Source organism: Myxocyprinus asiaticus, chromosome 2 (assembly GCF_019703515.2).
Source record: "Myxocyprinus asiaticus isolate MX2 ecotype Aquarium Trade chromosome 2, UBuf_Myxa_2, whole genome shotgun sequence".
Taxonomy (NCBI): Eukaryota; Metazoa; Chordata; class Actinopteri; order Cypriniformes; family Catostomidae; genus Myxocyprinus; species Myxocyprinus asiaticus.
Window position 1 is genome coordinate 39554725 of NC_059345.1, and position 26489 is coordinate 39581213.

The 26489-nt window shown below is 38.6% G+C and overlaps 2 protein-coding genes across 2 annotated transcripts; one reads left to right on the forward strand and one right to left on the reverse strand.

Annotated features, from left to right (window-relative positions):
* The first annotated feature begins 3131 nt into the window (after window positions 1-3131).
* Window positions 3132-9215, forward strand: LOC127414680 (NADH dehydrogenase [ubiquinone] iron-sulfur protein 3, mitochondrial-like). Its single transcript, XM_051652869.1, has 7 exons — window positions 3132-3237; window positions 3622-3678; window positions 3773-3870; window positions 3991-4140; window positions 5441-5566; window positions 7575-7694; window positions 8940-9215. Exons 1-7 carry the CDS (start codon window positions 3183-3185, stop codon window positions 9099-9101), a joined length of 768 nt encoding a protein of 255 aa, XP_051508829.1. The 5' UTR covers window positions 3132-3182; the 3' UTR covers window positions 9102-9215.
* A 2457-nt stretch (window positions 9216-11672) lies between these two features.
* c1qtnf4 (C1q and TNF related 4) lies at window positions 11673-24662 on the reverse strand. Its single transcript, XM_051654744.1, has 2 exons — window positions 24460-24662; window positions 11673-14042 (listed from the first exon to the last, which is right to left on the reverse strand). The coding sequence occupies exon 2, from the start codon at window positions 14035-14037 to the stop codon at window positions 12898-12900; it is 1140 nt and encodes a 379-aa protein (XP_051510704.1). The 5' UTR covers window positions 14038-14042; window positions 24460-24662; the 3' UTR covers window positions 11673-12897.
* Between the last annotated feature and the right edge of the window lie 1827 nt (window positions 24663-26489).

Sequence of the window (26489 nt, forward strand, 5' to 3'; positions counted from 1 at the left end):
TGGAAGGAAGTGTTGAGGAAAAATATAATAAAATAGTAGAAGGAATTATCTTTGCAGCAAAACAGTCTATTCCTTTAATAAAAGATAATAGAAAGAAAAAGAAAAGTGTACCATGGTGGTCAGAAGAATGCACAGTGTCAATTAGAGAAAGAAATAAGGCATTTTGAATTTTAAAAAGATTAATAACTCAAGATACAACCGTAGAGTATCAAAAGAAAAGGGCAATTGCAAGAAGGATAATTAAAAATGCAAAAAGAAAAGCATGGCAAGAGTTCTGCAATACAATTGGGAGAGAGACTGAAATGCATGTGGTATGGAGAATGATTAGGAAAATGACTGGTATTAATAACTATAAGCAGATCCCTGTAATAGAAGAGAAAGGGAAAATGGTCATTACAAATAAGGAAAAAGCAGAAGTCTTAGCTACAACCTTCGCTAAATCCACAGTATTGAAAAATTGGATGATACGTTTTTAAAAAGAAGACAAGAAATAAGTAAAAGAATGTCCGTATGAAAAAACAAGGAGTAGATAACAACATGGATGAAGATTTTAATTCTTTTGATTTAAAAATACCCATTAACAATTCAAGGAATACAACATCAGGGAGAGACATGGTCAGTTACAGTATGATAAAAAACTTACCAGAGATAGCCATTAAAGAATTACTGGATTTATATAATCATGTATGGAATGAAAGTACTTTACCCAAAGATTGGAAAAGTGCAATAGTGATACCAATAGTTAAACCAGGGAAAGATGCAACAAAATCTAACAGCTATAAACCAATTAAGTAATGTTAAGTAATGGAGAAAATGATAGTTAGAAGGTTGAATTACTTTTTGGAGAAAAAAAAAGAAATATTATCACCAGATCAGAGTGGTTTTAGGAAAAAGAGATCTACAATGGATGCTCTGATATTATTTGAAAATGATGCAAAAAAAATAAAATAAAGCACTTCTAATGAGTGAATACCTAGTTGCAGTTTTCTTTGATATTGAAAAAGCATACAACACTTTTTGGAAGGAAGGACTTTTAATTAAACTAAATAAACATGGAATAGGGGAGAGAATGTATAACTGGATATTAGATTTCTATATGAACGTACATTCCAGGTAAGAATAGGGGAAGAAATGTCAGCACCGTATGATATTATGAATGGGACTCCACAAGGAAGTGTCATCAGTCCAATTTAATTTAATTTAATGATTAATGATATATTTGAAAAAGTTAAACCAAATATTGGAAAGGCATTATATGCCGATGATGGAGCAGTATGGAAAAGAGGTAGGAATTTAAGAAATGTAGTTAAAGGAATACGAGAAACACTAAGTGAAGTTGAAGAATGGTCAATAGATTGGGGATTCAAATTTTCAGTACCAAAGACTCAATGTATGATTTTTACAAAGAAAATGGAACAAATGATTCTGAAATTATATGATCAACCACTGGAAAGAGTGACAGAATTTAAGCATCTTGGATTAATCTTTGATGAGAAATTATCATGGAAGAGACATATTAAGAAAACTGAATACAAATGTAAAGGTATAATAAACTGCATGTCTTCAATAGCCAAGTATGAATGGGGAGCCAGCAAGAGTTCACTGTTACATGTATATCGAGCCTTAATACTTTCTAGTATAGACTATGGGTGTGCAGTGTATGGGGCTGGATCTAAATCAGAATTGAAGAAATTGGATAATTTACAGTCTAGAGCACCCAGAATCTGTTGTGGAGCAATAAGATCAACCCCTTTAGATGTCATCAGGGTTGAAATGGGGGAGATGCCATTAGACCTAAGAAGGGAAAAACTAGCTATGATGTATTGGGTTAACTTGCAAGGAAGTGACAACAATCATCACACATGCAGTTTAAAAGATTGCCGGGAATACAAAAATTATGGAGGAAATAGCCTTGGATGGAAGTATGAACAGTGGGTCAAGGATTGTGGTCTGGAGAATGAAGTCATCTGCCCTAATATGCCATTACATGGTGTGCCAGTATGGAACTTTCCTGAACCTATTTTTGAAATTAGATTATTAGAGGCCCAGGAAAAAGCAGAAGTAGGGTATAGTAGTAGTAATGAAATCAATGTTTTTATGAGAGAAAAATTGTACTCTTTTATGCAGATGTTTGCAGATGTTTGATCCATTTAATCAAAAAGTTGGTATAGGAGTATATATTCCGAGATTTAAGACAAAAATAAGTTTAAGAATAACTGATAAATTGTCTGTATATTCCACAGAGTTAATTGTTATAATAGCAGGGCTACAATGGATTGAACAGACTAAGCCAATTAGGACTGTAATTTGTTCGGATTCGTCGTCAGCTCTTAAAAGTATAATGTCTACGAGAACTGACAGAGAAGATCTACTGATGGAAATCGATACATTATTGTACAGATTGAAAGCAGAGGGTATAACAGTGTCCTTTTTTTGGATACCGGCACACATTGGGATAGTTGGGAATGAAACAGCTGATAAGTTTGCAAAAACGCATTAAAGAAAAACTTGGTGGATATTAAAGTAGTGAGGTAAAATCAGTGATTATAAAGAAACTAGTAAATTTATGGCAACAAAGGTGGGGAAATTGCAGCACAGGGAGATGGTATTATAATATTGCAAAATTAGTAGGAAAAGAACAATATTATGGAAGGTATAGAAAGGAAGAAGTAATGATCTCTAGATTAAGATTGGGACACACAGGATTAAATTAAACACTTGCAATAATAGGGAAGCATGAAAATGGTATGTGTGATGAATGTGATGTTTTAGAAACAGTAGAGCATGTATTTTTTTTTTAAATGTAACAACTATAATGATCAACGTAGTAGTCTTTTTAATAATATAAAGGATAGACCAGTAAATGTTACGGACCTCTTGGGAAAGAGTTTGAGAGATTCTCAGACATATATGGCTGTTTTAAACTTTTTAAAGAATACAGGACTAGAGCATAGGATATAATGTATGGGGATCGTGGTGCATTACATCCACACACACACACACACACACAAACACACACACACACACACACACATATATATATAAAGGAGTAATACTCCTAAGGAGTGAGCGGCCATTCACAAGACGGCATGTGTGTATCGTCTGAAGATGGCAGTACTGCGTTATGAAATAACTTCAGCGTTGTTCAATCTCGCGAGTAAGGACGCAGTGTGGGAGGAAAGATGGCGGCCTCCTTGGTGAGATTTGTCCGCAGCGGTTTAAGCAGAAGTCTAAACGGTAAGAAATAAACAAGGATAAAATGTATCGGCTCAACATGCTCAGTTTATTCGATTAATCATTATTGTCGTTGCGTGAGACAAACAAGCAGATCGCCTGTTTCTAGGCTTTTGCTCGCGTTTGACCTTTCCTCGTATGAACGAGCAGAACAAACACACTGAACGTTTATATGACACTATAGTTAAATTTACAGTCTTCTTCCGATATACTGGCAACAGTGCTTCTTTTAATTCGTGAAAAGTTCTCTAAGGTCATGAAATCACATTTTGAGGTAGAATACATTTTGCGTCGTTTGGCCATTGAGAGATGTCACTTTAAGATTTGTTTGAATCCTGTCGGACATAATAACACTCTAACAATCATTTCTCTCCATCTCTCACATAGTCGCTAAACAGAGCGCTGCGTTTGTCCAGACCAGAACAACGACAACTGAGACCAGGCGTGAGTATATTTGGGGAATTCTGTCTTTTTTGTTAACGGGACGTGTTTTTTTTTTTTAGTGTGTGCATATTTATGTTCTTTTCTCACACATTAGCTACTGTAAGGCCGAAGGATCCAGTCACTCACACTCAGCTGTCAGAATTTGGAGAATATATTGCAGAGATACTTCCCAAATATGTGCAGCAAGTTCAGGTAAATTCATTCTCCGGCTTTGATTTTTCAAAGCATTGCAGACATTTAATGTTTCTCTCATTTTAATGGTTAATTAATGGTTTTGGTTCTCTCATTTAAAGTCTTTTATCTTTATCCCAGGTGACCAGCTATAATGAGCTGGAGGTAATGATCCACCCAGATGGGATTATACCTGTTCTCACCTTCTTGAGGGATCACACAAATGCTCAGTTCCGCAACATGATTGACCTTACAGCTGTGGATGTCCCGACAAGGCAGTACCGTTTTGAGGTGAGCATGCATGAGTCTTAACTAGGAAAGTTCCAATATGATTTGAATGGGTCCTTGGTAAAAAATATGAATATGTGAGAATAAACACCAGATGTTTGTTATACTTATGTTTGAAGCTCTTATATTTTTTACGACAACAGTATACTGTTAAGCATACATATGAGCATACGAATGAGAGTACCTTTACTTGTGTGGTAAACCTCAAACTAGGTTTCATTCAAGTTTTGCTGGAAACATGCTATTTCTGTAACCTGCATTTGTTGCCGTCGGGATTATTTGCAATTACTTTGTTACTACACTTAGATTTTTCCATCTATTTAGACCGATCAGCCACAACATTAAAACCACCTGCCTACTGTTGTGTAAAACCGTAGACTTTGTCAGTTCGAACCAGTCTGGCCATTCTCTGTTGATCTCTCTCATCAACAAGGCGTTTCCATCCACAGAACTGCCGCTCACTGGATGTTTTTTGTTTTTGGCACCATTCGGAGTAAATTCTAGAGACTGTTGTGTGTGAAAATCCCAGGAGATCAGCAGTTACAGAAATACTCAAACCAGCCCATCTGGCACCAACAATCATGCCACGGTCCAAATCACTGAGATCAAATTGTTTCTCTATTCTTATGGTTGATGTGACCATTAACTGAAGCTCCTGACCCATATCTGCATGATTTTATGCACTGCACTGCTGCCACACGATTGGCTGAATAGATAATCGCATGAATGATTGTTGGTGCCAGATGGGCTGGTTTGAGTATTTCTGTAACTGTTGATCTCCTTGGATTTTCACACACAACAGTCTCTAGAATTTACTCAGAATGGTGCCAGAAACAAAAAACATTCAGTGAGCGGCAGTTCTGCAGATGGAAATGCTTTGTTGATGAGAGAGGTCAACAGAGAATGGCCAGACTGGTTCGAACTGACAAAGTCTACGGTAACTCAGATAACCGCTCTCTACAATTGTAGTGAGAAGAATATCATCACAGAATGTTACTCTGAGATGCGGGTTGGTGCTGTTTTGGCGGCACAAGGGGGACCAACACAATATTAGGCAGGTGGTTTTAATGTGTGGCTAATCGATGTATGTATAAATATATATATATTTTTAAGGGTGATACTTTGCTGTTTTAACATTATTTGCTAAATGCAGCCAAATATACATACTTTGACAGACTGGATGGGCACCCACTAAAGGAAATGTTAATAGTATGGAAAGCATGCATCCTTTTATTAAACACTCTTGGAATTGTATTCTCTACAAAAGATTACAACCTAGATGATTCCCATTTTTCCTTTTCAGCTTGTGTATAATCTGCTCTCACTGCGCTATAACTCTCGTATCCGAGTGAAGACCTACACTGATGAGCTCACTCCTGTTGAATCCTCTGTCCCTGTGCACCAGGCAGCTAACTGGTATGAGAGAGAGGTATGTGTCCCACTGGAATTAGATGGAGGTTTCATAAACACATTTTTAGTTACAGTTGGTGTCAGAAGTTTACATACACTTAGGTTGAAGTCATTAAAACTATTTTTTTAACCACTCCACAGATTTTCACTTTTAATTGACTATATCACAATTCCAGTGGGTTAGAAGTTTTCATACATTAAGTTAACTGTGCCTTTAAGCAGCTTGACAAGTTCCAGAAAATAATGTCAATCCTTTAGACAATTAGCCAATTAGCTTCTGACAGGTTAGGTGTACTGGATTGGAGGTGTACCTGTGGATGTATTTTAAGGCCTACCTTCAAACTCAGTTCTTCTTTGCTTGACATCATGGGAAAATCAAAAGAAATCAGCCAAGACCTCAGAAAAAAAAATTGTGGACTTCCACAAGTCTGGTTCATCCTTGGGAGTAATTTCAAATGCCTGAAGGTACCACGTTCATCTGTACAAACAATAGTACACAAGTATAAACACCATGGGACCACGCAGCCATCATACCGCTCAGGAAAGAGACGCATTCTGTCTCCTAGAGATGAACGTAGATTGGTGCGAAAAGTGCAAATCAATCCCAGAACAACAGCAAAGGATCTTGTGAAGATGCTGGAGGATAATGAGTCCTATATCGACATAACCTGAAAGGCTGCTCAGCAAGGAAGAAGCCACTGCTCCAAAACCGCCTTAAAGTCAGACTACAGTTTGCAAGTGCACATGGGGACAAAGATCTTACTTTTTGGAGAAATGTCCTCTGGTCTGATGAAACAAAAATGTAACTGTTTGGCCATAACGACCATCGTCATGTTTGGAAGAAAAAGGGTGAAGCTTGAAAGTCGAAAAACACCATCCCAACCGTGAAGCATGGGGGTGGCAGAATCATGTTGTTGGGGTGCTTTGCTGCAGGAGGGACTGGTGCACTTCACAAAATAGATGGCATCATGAGGAAGGAAAATTATGTGGAAGTTAAAGCTTGCTCGCAAATGTGTCTTCCAAATGGACAAAGAACCCAAGCGTACTTCAAAAGTTTTGCTTAAGGACAACAAAGTCCAAAGGTATTGGAGTGGCCATCACAAAGCCCTGACCTCAATCTGATAGAAAATTTGTGGGCATAACTGAAAAAGCGTGTGTGAGCAAGAAGGCCTACAAACCTGACTCAGTTACACCAGTTCTGTCTGGAGGAATGGGCCAAAATTCCAGCTACTTATTGTGAGAAGCTTGTGGAAAGCTACCCAAAATGTCTGACCCAAATTAAACAATTTAAAGACAATGTTACCAAATACTAACAAAGAGCATGTAAACTTCTGACCCACTGGGAATGTGATGAAAGAAATAAAAGCTGAAATAAATTATTCTCTCTACTATTATTCTGACATTTCACATTCTTAAAATAAAGTAGTGATCCTAACTGACCTAAGACAGGGAATGTTTTCTACGATTAAATGTCAGGAATTGTGAAAAACTGAGTTTAAATGTATTTGGCTAATGTGTATGTAGACTGCTGACTTCAACTGTATATTTGTACACTACAGACAAACAAAAAGAGGGATTTTTGGAGCCATAGCTCAGAATGTGCTCATGCAGGAGACATTAGGTTGCGTCCAATTTGCATTGTTTCCCATATCCCATTACCCCCTTTATTCCCCATCAAGTATAAAGATGAAGAGGAACTCCTTTTCCGAGTGAAGCCCCTGCACTACTACACACTTCTGCAGTCTCTCAGATTGTGGCTGTGGGTGTCAGTCATCTATAAGATCATGGATCATCCCTTGAGAAGTAGAAAATATCCAGATATTGCTGCCAGGCCTATCACGGTGTGAGTAGGCTGTATGCAGCATATAAAAAAAGTGTTGGGAAATAGCAGCTGCAGGGACTGAAAAAGAGGCTAGAAGGGTGATGAGTTGATGGAGGGGATGTCATGTTGTTACAGCTGTAAGAGATGTCTATTTTATGAAAATGTTAAAGGCATTGTTGTGTCACTCTGAAATGTTTTAAAACAGGTTTGGGACATGTTTGGAGTTTTCTTCGCAAATCATCCAGACCTAAGACGTATCTTAACAGATTATGGATTCGAGGGTCATCCATTCAGGAAAGACTTTCCTTTGTCTGGATATGTGGAGGTAAATGCACTGCAGTGTAAGAAATTAACTTTTACATGAAGGGGCAATATTTGCCTGGTGGATTTGATTGTTCAGTGTCATTTTTTTCTTTTATGAGGGCTTTTTTTTTAACCATTCAAAATATTATTGTTATTCAAACATATGTCAAATACTTGAATTTTATAAATTCTTTTATACACATTCTAAAGATTTAGAATGATTCCCTCTTACCCCAAGAATTAAATAGACGTTAATTCATATTTTATTTAATAAGAAGTATAACGAGGACTATAATAAAATATTAAAAACTATATCAGATGTTACATTACGAGGGCATTTTTTGCCACCACATATTGGAATTTTTGCCCTGAGCCCCCTTAATTTCTGATCTTGATGCACTGAACATTAAAGGGATAGTTCATCCAAAAATGAAAATTCTCCCATTTTCTCACCCTCATGTCATTGCAGATGTGTATGACTTTCTTCTGCTGAACACAAAGATTTTTATTCAAAGACCTCTGTAGCTCCATGAATGGTGACCAAGGCTTTGAAGCTCAAAAAAGCATATAAAGGCAGCATAAAAGTAATTCCAATGGTTTAATTCCATGTCCTCTGAAGCAATTTTGTATAAAGAAAAAGACCAAAATATAACTTTTGACATCAGTTTCCTTGGCGATCATGATTTCAAGCTTGATTACACTTCCTAGCACCATCTTGCACTCTGTACAAGCATCAAGCACTAGGAAGTGTAATCTAGCTTGAAATCATGATCGTGTCTAGAGATTGCAAAGTCTGCAATGACAGCAATTTTGGTCTATTTTCACCCAAAATCGATGGGATTGCTTTAGGAGACATGGATTAAACTAAAGTTATCTGGATTATTTTTATGCTGTCTTTATATCCTTTTTGGAGTTTACAAATTTTGGTCACCACTCACTTGCATTGTATGGACCTACAGAGCTGAAATATTCTTCTAAAAAATGTCTTTGTTTTCTGTAGAAGAAAGAAAGTCAAACACATCTGGGATGGCATGAGGATGAATAAATGATTTGAGAATTTACAGTTTTGGATGAACTATTCCTTTAAGTCAGTCTGCGACTGCCTAATGATTGACATCTTTCAAGAATGTTTTCCTTGTTACTGTATGTCCATAGGACTATATACAGAGCAATTATGATGAGTTAGCAATTTAACCATTCCTGTGAAGTTATGTGAAATCATAGCTATATAAAAGTTTTCATCACCTTGTTTTTCTCTGTCTGTAAGGTACGTTATGATGATGAAGTGAAGCGGGTTGTGGCTGAACCTGTCGAGCTTGCACAGGAGTTTCGTAAGTTTGACTTGAACAGTCCATGGGAAGCATTTCCTGCATACCGGGAGCCCAAAGACACACCCAAGCTGGAGTCTGGGGATAAACCAGCCAAGTAACCCCCTCATGTGTGACCCAGGAGAGCTGTAATTATACCCTTAGATTAATCCTCAGAAGATAATTATGTAAAAAAAAGACTCTGTACTACATCTAATTAAAATTTTTAAAACAGGTCCTGTCTCTGCATCTCATTTTAAGACATTTCTAATTGATATTTTTTTATAGTAGTTTTGCTCCGTATTAAATCTTAAAGTTTGTAACTCTTTATGTGTTAAAAATACTTTTTCCATATCCCAGCTTAATATACAGTGACAACTGTAAACTCTGTGGCGCTATAAAAATTCCTCAGATTGCTTTGAGTGACGCGTCCATACTGACACAATAATACTGACTCAACCAATGGCTTGAGTTGGGGGCGGGACTATCTGTTTGTTTGATCAACAGAAGACGGGGCGTATTCAGAAAGTCATTTGAAAACAAATGTTTTTGTGTTTGGAGCACAGAAATGACTCCTTTCATCTTTAACAAAGTTTAAAAACTTTCAACTTTGATAGTTTAAAACACAACAGTGGTGATGCACACATTAAAATAAGCTCTTAAATCGAACTTTTCTGAACTGTGCTGCATCAAAATTATTGTGCATATGTGTTGTGACATTGTAAGAGATTACTTATTAAAATAAATATTTGCAAATTATATTCCAAATGCACCTCTGTTATGGTTTAACTGTTCACATTTGTTCTCTTTGGTAGTTTAATTAAAATAATTTGCACAATTTCTGCAAATTCTCAATACTAGTCATTTAACACCATTGATTAACAGTATTTAACTTTAAAGCAGTTACACACTCTGTACAGCTCGTAATGTAGGTACAAATAATACAAATTTTAGTTGTTAAACATACTTTTTATAATGGGTACACCTGTTTTCTATTACTTATTTTTCTAATTCAAGTTGTTAAATGTGCAACCTAAAGCCTCAAGGGATTTAGACATCTTGAATTATATATTCAAAAGATAATAAATCATATTGATTTATTAAAAGATTTTATCCATAAAATTGAGTTTTACCCACACATTTTTAATTGGCATTCAGGAATGTCATTGCACATAGGAAAATTATAGGTAAGAGAACCTCTCACCATAATTAACTGCGGCTTTTCATTTACCAATCTGTGGCAACAAGTCAGCTACTCCGTAAGAGAATATAAATTACTTCTTTGTGGTGACGAATCATCCAGCATATCTGATGCCTTCTGCTAATGTGTTCTCTCATTCTTTTATGAGAGGGGCTCTTCTGTAGTCATTTGTTCTGCCATTAATTGTTTTTTGCTAATTTATTGTGCCATAATAGTTTGTATTATAATATATGTGTATTAACCTAAAGGTCATAAATTGTTTGTGTAACTATAGTACAACAGGCTATTTGATCTCAGTGATTCAGAAATTTTACACCATTTTTCTTTTTTCAATAATGTGAATTCAACCCATTTATTAACTGAAAATATTTTTTATTCAAAAACATTTGTTTGTCCAGGGTAAGACTTTTTCTCACCCCGACAGTCCTTTAACAGAAATTGCAATCTTAGTACGTCTCTTTAAGCTATTGAAATTAAATGTTTGCACACTGTTCAAATAAAAATTTCTCCCAAATTTAAAAAAGATTTCATTTGGATTCAAGTCTGGTGCCTTGCTTGGTCTTTCTAAAATAATAAATAATAGTTTTTGTTGTTTTCTACAGGTCATTGTTCTGCTGGAAAACTAATCTTCGCCCCAGAATGCAAATCTTCTACTAAATTAATCCTCACGGATTTGCCTCTTTTTGGCTTCAATCATTATGCCAATAAGCTTTCCAGATTCTTCTTGCTGAAAAGCAACCACATACATTAAAACCACCTGCCTAACATTGTGTTGGTCCTCCTCGTGCCACCAAAACAGCGCCAACTCACATCTCAGAATAGCATTCTGAGATGCTATTCTTCTCACCACAATTGTACAGAGCAATCTCAGAGTAACATTCTGTGATGATATTCTTCTCACTACAATTGTAGAGAGTGGTTATCTGAGTTACCGTAGACTTTGTCAGTTCAAACCAATCTGCCATTCTCTGTTGACCTCTCTCATCAACAAGGCGTTTCTGTCCACAGATCTGCTGCTCACTGGATGTTTTTTGTTGTTGGCGCCATTCAGTAAATTCTAGAGACTGTGTGAAAATCCCAGCATATCAACAGTTACAGAAATACTCAAACCAGCCCATGATCACATTTTATCCCCATTCTGATGGTTGATGTGACCATTAACTGAAGCTCCTGACCCGTATCTGCATGATTTTACAATTGTGAGAAAAATAGCATCTCAGAATGGAGATGAAGGTGGAGCATGTTAACATATTTAGTGTGGTCACTATAGAACCAATTAGTTGAAAAAAAGGTTGTGAATTTGCTGTTTTCAGCTAGAGGAACGTATCAATGAAGTAATTTTCAGATATTTACTTGATTTGGATATTTAGTTTTAATCTGATTCTTGAGACATCTAAATACTTGTATTTCATTTTAACATCAGAAAATTAGTTCTATAGGAGGAGATAATTGATAAGGGACTATTTAGTAACAAAAAATAAAGAGAAAGAAATTGTTGACATTCAGAGTTTTATTTGGCTTGCTTTTGAGGTCTGGCTCCTTTGACAATAAAGTGTACACTGAAACCACTTTTACAGTACATAACAAAGTAACCCATACTGCACAAACATTGAAAAGCTTATTTAGCACTCTTTCACAAATCTTATTTACTGGATTAAACTCATACAGAAAAGTACATACAGTAAGGCCAGGCACAAAATAGAAATGCAAACGTTCACTCATATACAAATGGATAGAAAACCAAGAAGTAGGCCTATTTACATTTTGGAATTGTGCACTTTGTACACATGCTTCTTCATCTAAATAAATCTTTATGGCCATATAGACAGAACAGCATAAAATCAGATAAATTATATAAAATCTGATCGATATTTGATAGATTTTCTTTCCAAAATATAAACATCAGAATTATTTTTCAAAATCATTAGCTTCAGTTTGGGTACATATATTTGGCCGTAAACAAAACCATTGTTCCAACTGTCAGCTTGTTTTCAACATATGAATTTGCAGAAGCTTTCTTAGTTTTAAACTTTGTGCTATTCCAATACCAGATGATTTATTTGGAGTGCAAATTTTGTCATCACACTGGTATTTGTGCCTTGAAAACTAATATTACAATGGTAATAATGAATAAAAATGCAGAAGACAGAGCTCTCATGCAAATATTTCGTGCAAAAGCTTCAGACAACACAAACATTTCTCTAGTTGAGATTGCATGCATTAAATCATTTTATTTTATTTGAGACAGAGTGTAAAACAGTTTTAAATTGAAGATGTCTAATGAATGCATGTTGCCTCTGCAAAGATAGGTGCAAAGAGTTTTAAATTATACAACCATGTTGGATCTCATCCTTTTACTGTTTATCTATAATTTTTTTTTTAACTCAAAAGTAACGCTTTTGTGTCAACTAATTATCCTATTGGGATAACTCAGAATCCAAGAACTGAAGGATTTGCTTAATTGTTACTGGTGCTTCTTGCTTGGCTTAGTCATTTCTTCCCAAAAACGATTAACTGGGGACAAAAACAAGAGCTTACGAGGTTTTGGAATATGAAGTCTTAAGAAGCAAACCAAGAGTGAAGACTTCTGGTTTCTAGAGTGTAAAATATTGAGTGCAGGGAACTTACACACTTTCCACGCAAACACTTACCAGTAAACACCCAATCAAACCCTTTGCCTCCCTGTAGGCCCACAGACAGACGTCTCCTAGACTGGCTTATAGTGTCTTATCCTGTTTCTGCTGCTGTGGAGGGCTTTGGTGGAGATCAGGATACACCAGGAAGCCAGTGAAAGTGATATACTTGGCATGATTACTGTAAGCACCAAATCCATCTCTCTGGTGGCTATAGAGCCAGACAGTGTCTCCATACTGCAGTGATAACATCAGACTTTGGCTCTGCAAGGCCTTCTCAGTGTCGCTGTCATCGTAGATCATGGTCTGTACTTCCAAATGGTTTTTCATCAGCTTTACTGACAGGGTCTTATGGGGCAACTTGCCAGCATTGAAAGAGAAGTAATAGGCTCCTGGCACTCGGCATTTGAATGTACCACAGCTCATGTTGAAGTCATTTCCGATGTTTACAAATTCTATGTCAAAGGTAATGGGCTGGTGCTCGGGGTATCCTTGATCCACTCCCACAATACTTTGAGTGCGGCCCACTGAGAATGCAGATCTCTGGTCATCGTCTTCATCCTCTACATCTCTCTCATCCTCCTCTTTTATCTCTTCATCTCTTCTCATCTCTTTCAAACCTGTGTCTTTAGTGATTGTATTTTCGTGCTCAGACAGTATGTGATCACTGATTTTCGGTGGCTGATTGTCACTTTTATGCTCTTTGTGTGTGGGCTCTTGGTAGCCGTATACATCAGGGTAGATGAGGTAACCGTTGAAGGTGGTGTAATGACCTGTGTTGCTGTAGATGGCATAACGAGGGTCTCCGTGGAGTCGAAGCCAGACAGTGTCTCCGAAATCAAGCTGCAGCATGGCACTCTGGCTCTGCACTTTCCGCTCCTCTCCTGCGTTTTCATCGTACACGATTGCCTGGACCTCATTGCGGTTCTTCATCAGCATGACTGAAAGGTCTCGACGTGGGAACTTCCCCACTGTGAAAGAGAAATAGTATGCACCCGGGATCCTGCAGCGGAATAACCCGGACTTCGGATCAAAATCACCACCGATGTTGACATACACCTTGTCAAAGGTGACAACCATCTTAGGCCCTCCCTCCATGCTGCTGGTACGTGCCACAGAGAAAGCAGATCGCAGCTCAACAGCATCAGACATGCGGGCAAACGCCCATGTGGTGGTCACATGACACAGGACACACAGTAGCAGGGGCCTGGAACCAGGCAGCATCGTAACTGCAGAGGGAATAAAGACAGAACAGTGTAAGGAACACAGGACAATAATTCTGTAAATTATCACCATCTAAAACAGTTTACATTAAAGATGAAGTGTGTAATTTCTGTGCCACTAGCGCCACTAAACAGAATTGCAAAATTAAACATTGTTTTCAAACTGCATTCCCGAATACACCCTCCATCTGCCATTAGTCGAACAAACCAACCAACACGATCACATGGGAAGTTGACATGTTGCTCCCATCAGACTTTTGTTTTTGCATCAGTTTAAATATGTTCACCTTTTTTCTGTGGCGCTACTAATCAGCTGAGCAGCCTCTGAGATGTGGGTTCTGGTCCATTGGAAACCAGGAAGTAATCATGTTCACTCAAGAAATGATTAGTGCGATTCAGAGGTTGCATTTTCCTCTAAGATTATGTTTTTACTCCACTGATGGTTAGGGGGTAGGGTAAATAAATTATACATTCCTTCTGACTGTATTACATCATTTACAACTAAAAACAACTAGCTTTTTGGCACCAGTCAGTGGGCATTTCACGCAGAATCTGGGGGCAGGAGCTCTGAACCGGCAGTAAAGATATAGGGAGCCCCTAACCTAAACCTTTCCCTAACCCTAACCATGTGTGGAAGTGATGTCCCCATTTGGAGTTGCTGCAACCCCCTTTTGGAGTAACCACGCCCCCTTCTGGAGTAACCTCACCCTCTTTGAAGATTCAGCCCCCATTTGGAGATCTCCAACCTGCAGCAATACCTACTTGCAGAATCTGGATCTTACACTTGCCCATATGTTCAACAACACTTCCAGCTTCGACCACTGGGGGCAGTGCTTTGAATTTCGGTAAGCTAAAAAACTTTCAACCTGCTGTCACCGAATTCACAGTAAGATAAGTCTGAACAAACAGATAGTCCTTCCTAAAAATCATGGCAATAGTGTTAATGTTGCATCTGGCTGGTAAGGATGCTCACAGAAACAGCAATATCTGAAAATATTTACGATTTTCAGGGAAATTATCCTACCATCCTATTACAATTTAACTGTAGTTGTCGCTGCTTGTTACAATGAGATACGAGAAAGTAATTTAAAATTGGAAAAATTACTCGCATCAGCTTTAAACAGTTCCTAAACTCATTAAAATTCTTATTTTAATTGAGCACTTTTAATTAAGCCTGTAAATGATAGCTGCTAAAAAAAAAACTCATTATGCATACAAGTGCCAGCAGGAGGTAGGATCAAAGCATAACAGAACAGATCAGTGCCTTTAGTAAATACAGCAGGATGAGAGCTGTATTATCAGACCCTCTCGTTTCCCCTGAGATAAGCGTTAATAGGACACACACTGAATCAGCACATCACAGTAGAACACTGGAGTGACAGAACACTGTGACTGAAATTTCAGATCATTTCTGCACAGTTTATTGCTGCTGTTGTTGTTGTTGTTTATACCATTCCCTAAGCCCCCAGAAAATTTTCACATCCTGTCTTATAGTGTGTCTAATATCATGGTGTGGTATATTAATATATCAAGTTAAAAAGATGTGTTGTTTGTCTTTAAAAATGGTGTCAATTAGTCATTGGTCAAATGGGGTAATAGACAAGAATGATTGGGTAATGTGACCTTATCCCGCTAAAAAGTCTGGGGTTTGTGTGTGAAAAGATAGAAACGTGCAGTGTGCCCCCGAACTGTGAGTGACGTCTGTTCTTTTGCCAGTAAAGGTTCTAAAATAAATCCTCTGGGTTTAAGTTCATCGGATGTCTCGTGTGATTTCACCACGAACATAACTCTTGTGTGTAAGAACACTACAACTGGCAATGAGGATGTGGATGGGATTGTAGTCTGGGAGATCATCGGCCCTTCATTAAGCTAGTTGAAAATATTGGACAGCATCAAGAGGTCAACATGGCCTTGTTCAGCAGCGAGACTGGACTGTGTTTTAACGAAGCTTTAACCCATACGAAGAATGGTTCACTCAGTTTGTCACGGCAAATGTAATTGAAGCGGAAAGGTAAAGAGCAGTGTTTTTATCGATGGTAGGTGCAAAAACTGTATGGTCATAAAAGAACTTGTTGGTACCGAAAAAGCCAGCTGAAATGCTGCTAGCAGATATATTTAAAGCATTGAGAGACTTTTACATGCCGAAGAAAAATGTGCTAAGTGAGCAATACATGTTCCAAGCAAGGAAGCAATTAAACGGAGAGTCTTTAGGCGAGTATGTGGCTGCCCTGAAAGGCCTAGCTTCCACTTGTGAGTTCGGGGAAAAGTTGGAGCAACTGCAAGATCAGTTAGTGTAAGGTATCAGCAGCAAGGAGCTGCACACGAGACTCTTAAGCACTGCATATAGTTTTGTCGTTAACATGGGAGAAAGTTATGGACATTGTTCACAATTTCAAGTGCACTACCACCAATTTAAAAGCATTTCAGCAAACGACATTGAGAACGGATCAAGTGAGCCGAAAGGGCAGAGCGTCGGAATTGTCAAATGGGAATATAAAGGCCAACAAGGGAGAGTGTTATCAATGTCTGGGAGAGGGGCATGCCGCTGCCTCCTGCAAATGCAAGGACTTTGAATGCAGAGCCTGCCACAAGAGGGGACATCTTGAGGTGCATGCAGGAATGCCAAGGACAGTGTGAGATCCAGCAGCAGCACCACCGGCCTGCCACGAAACATCAAAGGACCACCACGAAAGCGAAACACCCACTACCTCATGATGGATTTGTCAGCCGGAGACAAACATTACCCTCATAGAGCCCAAAAACCAGACTACAGACAGCAGATGTTGACACTGGAACTGTTAAACAGACCACCAGAGACTATTTGCAATACAACTGATCTGCAGCCAACTATATGGCCGTCTAAAGCAGTACATGGGACTGAAAAAGGGTGGGGACTGTTCTCAGTCACAATTGATTGTGAGTATGTGAGACCGTAGCTGTGTCTCGTTTCAAAGGCTTTGTGCTAGCTAGGAAGTGTCCTTTGAAGGCTGCAGTATACCGAGTGTCCTCCTTTAAACAAGTCTTGTTTAAACGAGGCGGCCTTCGTAGGACAAACGGAAACAGAACTTATCATGGTTGCTATGACAGCACGCCACTCTTTAACAAGAGCGAGCGCTTTGAGTGAGAAGGGAACAGAGTCCCTTTGAAAATGAATGTATGAGGTAAATTTTAGGAGACTTATAATGATGTAGAGAGAAAAGCAAATAGATTTTACAGGTGTACTTTTAGTCTATAATACTTTATTTTAATTCTATATTACTATAATTATACATATGATATCTACACCCATCTACTGAGGTCCTTCAACTTGGGAATTAGCATTACTTGCGTTTGAACATCATATTTATGGGCATATTTTTTTAGATAAATGATGTTCATTTCCGCTGAAGCAAAGAATTGTGGGTTGTGAGTGCCCACGAAGGATACACCTCCTGCATCCTCCAAATTCCTGTGAAAGAAGGTCGCATTCGAAGGCTGCATTCAGAGTGTCCTACTCGCTTTTCTGAAACGAGACAGCCTCGATGGAATATGCGGCCGACAAATGCGACCTCCAGAGGATGCATCCTTTGAAACGAGACACAGATGGTATCAGGTCATGATGAGATGTAATGGTGTAAAAATTCTAATGGAAGTTGATTCTGATTTCTGAAAAGCTGTACAAGCGCAGATTTAAAAAGTGGAAACTACAGCCATATGAGGTGACACTGAGAACATGCAGGCCTACTGAATTGCTGGGAAAATTCAATGTGAAGGTACATTGTGGGGAACAAACAGAGAATTTGGTGCTACTGGTTTCAAAAGGGGAGGGACCTACCTTAATGGGTCGAAACTGGATTCAGGTTTTGCAGTTAGATTGGTCCAGAGTGCATCAGGTGATCCATACTGTAATAGAAATCTGTGAAATATACTCCAAAATGTTCAGTGCAGACAGAGGGGCAATTACAGGGATCAAGGCAAAACTGCAGGTGGTAAAAGATGCTGTCCCAAAATTTGGTAGTCTGCTACTTAGATGATAAGTCTTAAGTAGTCTGATACTTAGATGATACTTATTATGGGGCAGACCGAAACAGAACATTGGAGAAATGTTGAAGGTGTGTTAAAGCGCCTGCAGGAGTGAGGTATACGAGTGAACCAAGACAAGTGTGCCTTTTGCTAGTCCAGCGTTACCTACCTTGGACCTCAAATTGACTGTGAAGGAGTACATCCTGTGATAGAAAAGGTTGAAGCCATAGTGAAGGCTCCCATTCCAAGGAATGTGACAGAATTGAGGGCTTTCTTAGCATTACTTTCCTACTATGGGAAATTCATAAAGAATTTGTCCACATTGAATAAGCCCTTAACAGAGATTTTGCAGAAAGAAAAACCCTGGTTTTGGTCATAAAACTGCCAGGTGGCTTCTGAGATGGCTAAGAGGCAACTGTCCTCTGAATCCGTGCTGACTCATTTTGATCCTCAACTTCCCATTATTTTGGCTTGTGATGCTTCTGCATATGGGGTAGGAGCTGTTATTTCACCTAGGATGCTGGATAATTCAGAGCAACCTATCACTTATGCCTCACGTAAACAAGGCAGAGTTAAATTACTCCCAAATTGAGAAAGAGGCATTGGGCATCATTTTTGGTGTGCAAAAATTCAGAGAATACCTTTATGGTAGGAAATTCCTATTATTTACAGATCACAAGCCTCTTGTAAAAATATTAGGCCCATAGACCGGAATGCCAGCACTGGCAGCTGCATGATTGCAAAGATGGACATTACTGTTGTCAGCCTATCAATATGATATTGAATACAAGCATGCAAATATAGATGGGTTGTCCAGACTACCTTTAAAAAAAGAAAAGACATCTAGCAATCCTGAGTGTAGAGTGTCATGGTTAGATGCAGTGCCTGTATCAGCAAAGGACATAAAGAGGGACACAGAGAATGATGCCATCCTGAGAAAAGTAAAAACCTTACCTTGACAGGTTGGCCAAAACATGTAGTGGATTAGGTTCTAAAACCTTATTGGGTGAGGTGACCAGAACTCACAGTTGAGGCAGATTGCCTCCTGTGGGGACTAATGGTAATTGTCCCCACAACACTGAGAAGACAGCTGCTAAAAGAACTTCACGAATAGCATTTAGGCATTGTGCGAAGTAAGGTGCTGGCAAGAAGCCATTTTTGGTGGCCAAAACTAGACCAGGACTTAGAGTAACTGGTAAATGGCTGCTCTGTATGTCAGAACAACAGATCTCTCCCAAACAAAGCACCAGTTCATCCATGGCAGTGGCCAGAGCACCCCTGGCAAAGGATACATGTTGATTTTGCCAAAAAGAGAAAGCATCAGTTTTTATTAGCCATAGATGCATATTTGAGGTGGCCAGAAATAAAAATAATGAAAAACACAACAGCAGGGTCAACAGTAGAAGCCTTAAGGAGTATGTTTGCTGCTTTTGGATTGCCGGAAATAGTGGTTTTGGAGAACGGCCCACAGTTAGTGTCACGTAAATTTGAATCCTTCCTCCAAGCTAATGGACTGAAGCACATAAAATCTGCACCATACCACCCAGCCTCAAACGGGTTGGTGCAAAGGCTAGTTCAGACCTTTAAACAATCTATGGAAAAGCAAAAAGACTTGGGATACTCTTTGCAACATTGTGTTGACCGATTTCTGTATAGTTACAGAAATAAACCCCAGAATGCAATAGAAACAAATGCCAGCAGAGCTTTTTCTGAGAAGGAAAATGTGCACAAGTTTATCTCAAGTGCAACCAAAATTTTCAGCTTCAGTGCAGCACAGACAAGAGCAAAAAACAAAACAGGATGATACATTTTTTTTAAAATGTAGGTTTTTTTCAGACAGGACAACAGGTCTTGGTGAGAGATTTCCGGGGAGGGGAAGGAGAAGCTTGGAAAACTGGTGCCATAGAGAAAGTGCTGGGCCCTGAGTCAATGTGGAACATCACTGAACCAGAATATGATGTCCAAGCAATTGGTTCAGACACAAGTAAGGACAAAACTGACTTGGAAACTAGAAGTGAATCAGAAAATAACAGACAGGAGAGAGGAGATTCTCTGTTGTCAGAAAACCCTACTGTAGGTTCAAGTAGGCCGGTAAGAATCTGCAGGGCACCACAACGTCTTGATCTATAATATTCTTGAAGAAGTGGAATTCAGAGAATGTTTGATTTGGTTATGGAAGGAAATGCTTTGTGTACTTAAAAAAAAAAAAAAAAACAAATAGAGAGAGTGAGAAGATAAGTAATTTGTTTTGCAGAATGGTAATATATATATATATATAAACTACATTTGTTAAGATGGTATATTGAAACAGTTTTCCGGTGAGGAATGTGGTATATTGATATATCAAGTTTAAAAGATGTGTTGAATGTCTTTAAAAAGGGTGCCAATTAGTCACTGGTCAATGGAGTAATAGACAAGCATGATTGGGTAATGTGACCTTACCCTGTTAAAAAGTCTGGGGATTTCCCCCTGTGTGAAAAGATAGAAACGTGCAGTGTGCCCCTGAACTGTGAATGATGCAATGTCTGTTATTTTGCCAGTAAAGGTTCTAAAATAAATCCTCTGGATTTAAGTTCATTGGATGTCTCCTGTTTATGATTTCATCACAAACCTACCTTTTGTGTGTAAGAACACTACACATGGCAAACCAGAGTGGAGGAAAACAAAACAAATTAGGTATCATAATGCATTTGTGATGTATTTTTTTAAGACTAGGACAGACTAGGACAGTGATTTGTGATTTATCAAATGATTCATATTAATGGTAAGACGTGGTTGTTAAGTGGTTGTCGTATTTTGGCACATACACTAACAAAATTAGTTCAGGCTGCATTAACCATATCAGATGATCAGTCTCTGACATAGAGATCGCCGGTCTACCGTTGCTGTTCCAGCCCTTTATCCACTGCCATGCGGGGGAGAGCACTGTATACTGCAGGCAGCAGGTGATGAGGGGCACCTGGTGACTATGTTGTATCTATACACTGCTGCTAAATATCCATCTCACCTCCCTAGACATGTCTCCCTTTGTGGACCCAGGTCAAAGAATGCTTATACATGGTGTCCGTAAGGCCCATTATGTAGCAACAAAGCCAGGTTGCGTCTATAGTCTCTCTTTGTTTTACTTAACAAAACTTCTACTGTCTGCATAGCCCTTTCCCCCACTCTCTGCACTCCTATATTTCTGTATTACTTTCTGTTTGCTCTCCATAGACTTTCACAGCAGATACAGATTAGTGTTGATGGTGCCTCCTGCATGAATTAAGACATGAAAAAATTAAATCAGCAGCTTCCATTTGATTCAAAGTTGGATGGAGATGCATCATCCCTCCACTCCATTGAAATATGAATAAAAATTAAATGAGAATTGAAGCGGGTTTTGCTCTTAATGAGATCTCCTGAGACACCAGAGAAGTTGGATTTGCAACACTGAGCTAAGCCGACAGCAAAAATGGGGTGACAGCTTTTTTATCGTTTTGAGACATTTTAAGAATATTCATGTGCAATTTCTGAGTAAATCAACACAGGTGTAGATGGTTTTATTTTGATGTTCAAAAACATGCTTTCAAAGTTGCCTTGAATTTTTTTATTATCTAAGACACACAAAGCATGTTTGCATAAAGTATTCGATTTTGCATGGTTATGTGATCTTCGTTTTACATGTTAAAATGGATTAGTATCGTGTAAATCGTTAATGTTAAGATACTGTCGACTTTTACAACTGGTAGTAAATTTGAATTCAAGTCCTATGGCTTAATGAGTTTTTTTCCTGGAGATTAAAATGTGCAGGGGGTTTAAATAACAACAACAAAATAAACTGTGACTTTTTCCTCCCATTGCTTGTTGTCTATTTTTAGCTTGGCAATGCTTTCATGTCCAAAATAATCTGAACACGGGGAGGGGGACTTCAATATTTGTCAATGCCTTTCTCGTGTTTTCAACCACACCTCTTTCCTCACCAATGCTGAACTGCAGACTCCTCTGAGAATGCACTGAGTACATTCTTCAGCTCAGTGGAGCAAAAAACGTTCAAGCAATAGTTGACCAAAAGTGTGTTATAAAACACATTTTTAATGCATTTATAGATTTTCTTATGTGATTTTGGGTGACATATTTGCAATATTGTCGATCCCATTTTTAAAAATAGTTCTCAGCTGGTTCTAGGTTCCATTAACTTATGCAAAATTCTATTGTTAAGTAAAACCACTATAACTCAACTGCTTACCTGGATTTCACACACCTTCCATTTGCACTTTAATATCATTAGTAAGGCAACATTAAGGGTCTCATTTTGATACTAGTATGTGTTAGAACACTAATATCTCCCTCATTTGTAAATATGCACATATACACCAGTGAACCTTTCCCCAATGAACTAATGCTAGACGGCCTGTAGCTGTCTGAAGCTTTTGTTGTAAGAGGCGATATTATTAATACTCAAGTAGGGTCAGCCGGTGAGTACAGTTGCTTTTATACCAGTAACCACAAATCCAACAGGACCACTAAACTTATTTAAAACAAAATGTGACTGCATATGAGTAAACACACTTAGCCTCAGTTTGAGTGTGAAACTTCTCTCATTGTGTCTGTGTGACAGGGCTATGGTGTTTAATGTGGGTCTGTGGAGTATCAGCATACACCGAAGAGCCTGTGAGCATGTGCTCCAGGGCTTTGTTATCTCTTCTTTCTTTCTCTCTATCTTTTTCTTTCCCTAACAGCCCTTGGAACCACACTTTGATACTGCCACTTTCACTGAACCTTTCAGCCAGAGCATGCAAACACACACACACACACACACACACACACACACCCTCTATTCTGACAGGGCGCACTGAAACACACACACACACACACACTCAGAGACAAACTACAACAGTCTTTACAGAAGGGGAGGATGTGTATGTCACAGATAAGAAGGAAAAGGAAGGGATATGGTTTGATGAGTCAAAGACCGATGCAGAAAGGGAGGGAGATGAAAGACAGATGTGTGGAAATATTGGACAATGACAGTCACAGCTCTGTGATCTTAATGAGGGCTTGAACCCGACAGCTGGCATCCCCCGAACTCCCAGTGAGGGAGAGGATCAGTCATTCTCCAACATTTACAGCATTCCATTTCACTAATAAGTGGTTGTAAATTTAACCACAATCAATTTGAATAGTTTTCATGCATTAATATTTCACAGTGTTGTTTGCAGCAGTCACACTGAATTGGAAACCAATGTGGCTTGCCTGCTGCCCTATCTGTGTCTGTGTAATCTGTCATTGTGACATGGGTAATGACCCAGCGTATGGACAACCTGGTGCCAGTAAAATCTCCACTTCTGAAAAAATTCACAGCCTTTTGTTTCCACACCTCTTACGGTATCTTGATACCACAAGCAGAAAACATATTTGTTTTAGTGTCTTTAAAACACTCCTTCAACAAATATAGCATGCTTCATTTTAAACTGTTAAAACGCCCAGGTATTTACAGTGATTTTAGAGCGCTAAGCAAGCATACTTAAACTGTGCTATGAATCCGTAGAATGTAAACATCAGGTATCATTGATAATGATTAGTGTTTTAATTTATAGTGATTTTTGCACAATACACCAGTTTAACAGACAGTGTGAGTGGAAGCGCAAGCGCATGTTTGGATTTGACAGAAAAATAGAAAAGGAGATTGTGCGGTAGTCTTCCTCTGTCTTAACCTACATGCCAAGATCTATAAATAGGAAAACAGACATTTATCGGGAGGCCACATAGTCAGTCCATACAATTTTAATGAGTTTATCTGTGATCTTAATATTCACTTTCACTGGACAGCAGGCAGATTCTGATTCCAATGGCTCGCACACACACACACACACACACACACACACACATGCGTGCAGGCTGAATGGGTTTATGGTGTCTTTGGGGAAATCTCCCTTTGAGTGCAGATCTGGATCAGATCACTATCAGCAACAAAGAGCCTTTCTATTTCTCTCATTCTCTCTAGCTCTTTCACTCTGTCCCAAGCTAATGTAGATATGAGCGTGGGCAGTGTATGACCTGGCTTTGTCAGTTTTAATCCCACGTGTGCTGTGTTCAAAGCATTTAGCCAAAGGTTTCCTCTGTTGCAGCTCTCCTCTCTGCTATGTTCAACAATAGCAGCATCAGCATCAGAGAAAGCCAGATAGCCCAATCGAGGGAAACGATAAGTAAATGAAATCCCCTTATCTCATATAGGCTTATAATTGTACTGATGCACTAGGATACATCTGCAGCATGGAGACGTGCAAGATTCATTATAAGAGTTTACACCTCTAATAGTGTATTCGTGCAGATCAGATAAAAGATAAATACAAAGCAACGGGGTGCAATCACCACTGCATCACAAGACAGAGACAGTGAAAGAGAGATTAACAGAGATCAGATATGTGTGCTGTTGTATTACCTGTCTGCTCTAGGCTGCAGTAAGCTGTCTTGAAGTTCTCTCAGAGGGTTGAATGAAGTGGTCTTTCTTTTTCTTTCTCTCCCTTTATTATTTCCCCCCTCTCTTGCTTCCACTGTGTGTCTCAACCTGCTGCTGATGTCTGGTGCAGCACACACCCACACATTCATACACGCGCGCACACATATACACACACACTCACACGTACGCTCTCCAATACAGTCATTGGAGGATTTAAGAGCAATCGGGGTGCTTCAGTCTGTTTGGAGGGGGTGGGGGGGAGCTCTGGAGCAGATGAACAAATGGCCATTCTGGATTGACTATCAACAGGGAGAATCCTGGAGGTGCTGCCTGGGTGTACAGTATATGCATAAACATCTGTTGAGCAACAAGCCAAACTGGATTTGATGATTTATTCTGTTGTGCATGCATTTACAGAATGAGAATGGCTGAATTCATTAATCCTGCATATCACAGTCATTTGTAACTGTGAGTATATTTTCTCACAAGAGCAAAGAGCAATGTCAGACTGTAATACACACAGGCTTCAGTTTTCCACAACAATCGTAGTAATTTCACACCTCTGCATATAATCACAGTCATTACTCAGAGTCCCTGAGGAAAGATATTTTACACAGTGAGACTGATTTTTTTAATTATTTTTTTTAGCTATTTCTATTTACAAAATTTGCAATATATTTCTGCAATTATATTTCTTTTTCAACACTGTATTTGTTTTTAATACTTTTTGTCTTTCTAACACAAATAACCAATCTGTTTTGCTCTCTCTCTCTCTCTCTCTCTCTCTCTCTCTCTCTCTCTCTCTGCAGGCACCATATGGACTGGTTCTATCTTCCTGTTCCTGGCAGTTTCTCCCATCCTGCCCATTCTGGCTCTGAGTGGATTAATCTATTTCCATAACATTCATTCTGTTCCTTTCATTATTTGCCATGATGAATGCTTGTATCTAGTCTCTGGGAGATGAGCATTTGGAATAATAATAGATATATGTAGTTATATAGAAGGGTCTCTTTTAGTAATTGATATGAAAGTGTTAATTCAGATGTGAAATTGAATCCACCCCCATTGAAGTGAGAAAGTCCGCTCAAGACAAGAGGATTTTGGTAAATTTCACATGGGTCATCTGGAGAGATGAGCGTTCTCCCTCCTTCTGTGACTCAGTGCTGCTTGAAATGAGCATCTGAAGAAAACAGGTCCCCACCACTTTTTGAGCTGACCAACCCGTGAAGACTAAACTCATAGAGACTGAAATGCTATTAGGATGAAAGAGTCCTCCCTAAACTTCAGTGCCAGCCACTTTAAAGCTTCTTAGCCATCATGGCATTTTTTTAGGAACAGGTGTTTTGACGGTGATATCACTCTAGCCATGGAACTCAAGGTTCACACATTCCATCACAATGACCCAATTAGTTCCGTGAGCTACATTCACACTAATTTAATAGTGTTAAGCATTATAATATTTCACATTTACTGTTGATGGTTTGTTTTAATTTGATTTGTAAATATCTGTTGATTAATTTCAAGCTGAAAACAACATAGAGTTTTTTTTTATAGAGCTCAGAAAAGCCCTAGGAAATAAAAGAGACCTTCCTACGACGAGAGTCAAGCCATACTAAGCAAAATAACTCTTCATCTGCACCTCAAGTTTATATGAAAGTTGTAGCTTTGTAATATCCATTAAGACTAATTAACCGCCTGGAGTCTTTGATGCTCTGCTTTGAGGGTGTGAGAAAGAGGAAGGGCGGTTATTTTTAGATTGGGCACACTCTCTAAACTCACATGCGCACACACACATTATGGAATATAGGCCACCTTATTTGAGAAAAATATTCATTTGTCCTTATAAATACAGACCTTATTCACAGTAGCATCATATTTGATGTTTGAAGGGAATAAAAACAAGTCTGTGAGGTATAGACTTATAATCTATTCAGTGGGTTTTACTGTTGTTTAAAGTGCCGTTAAAGAAATAGTACACCCAAAAATTATAATTCTCTTATAATTTACTCACC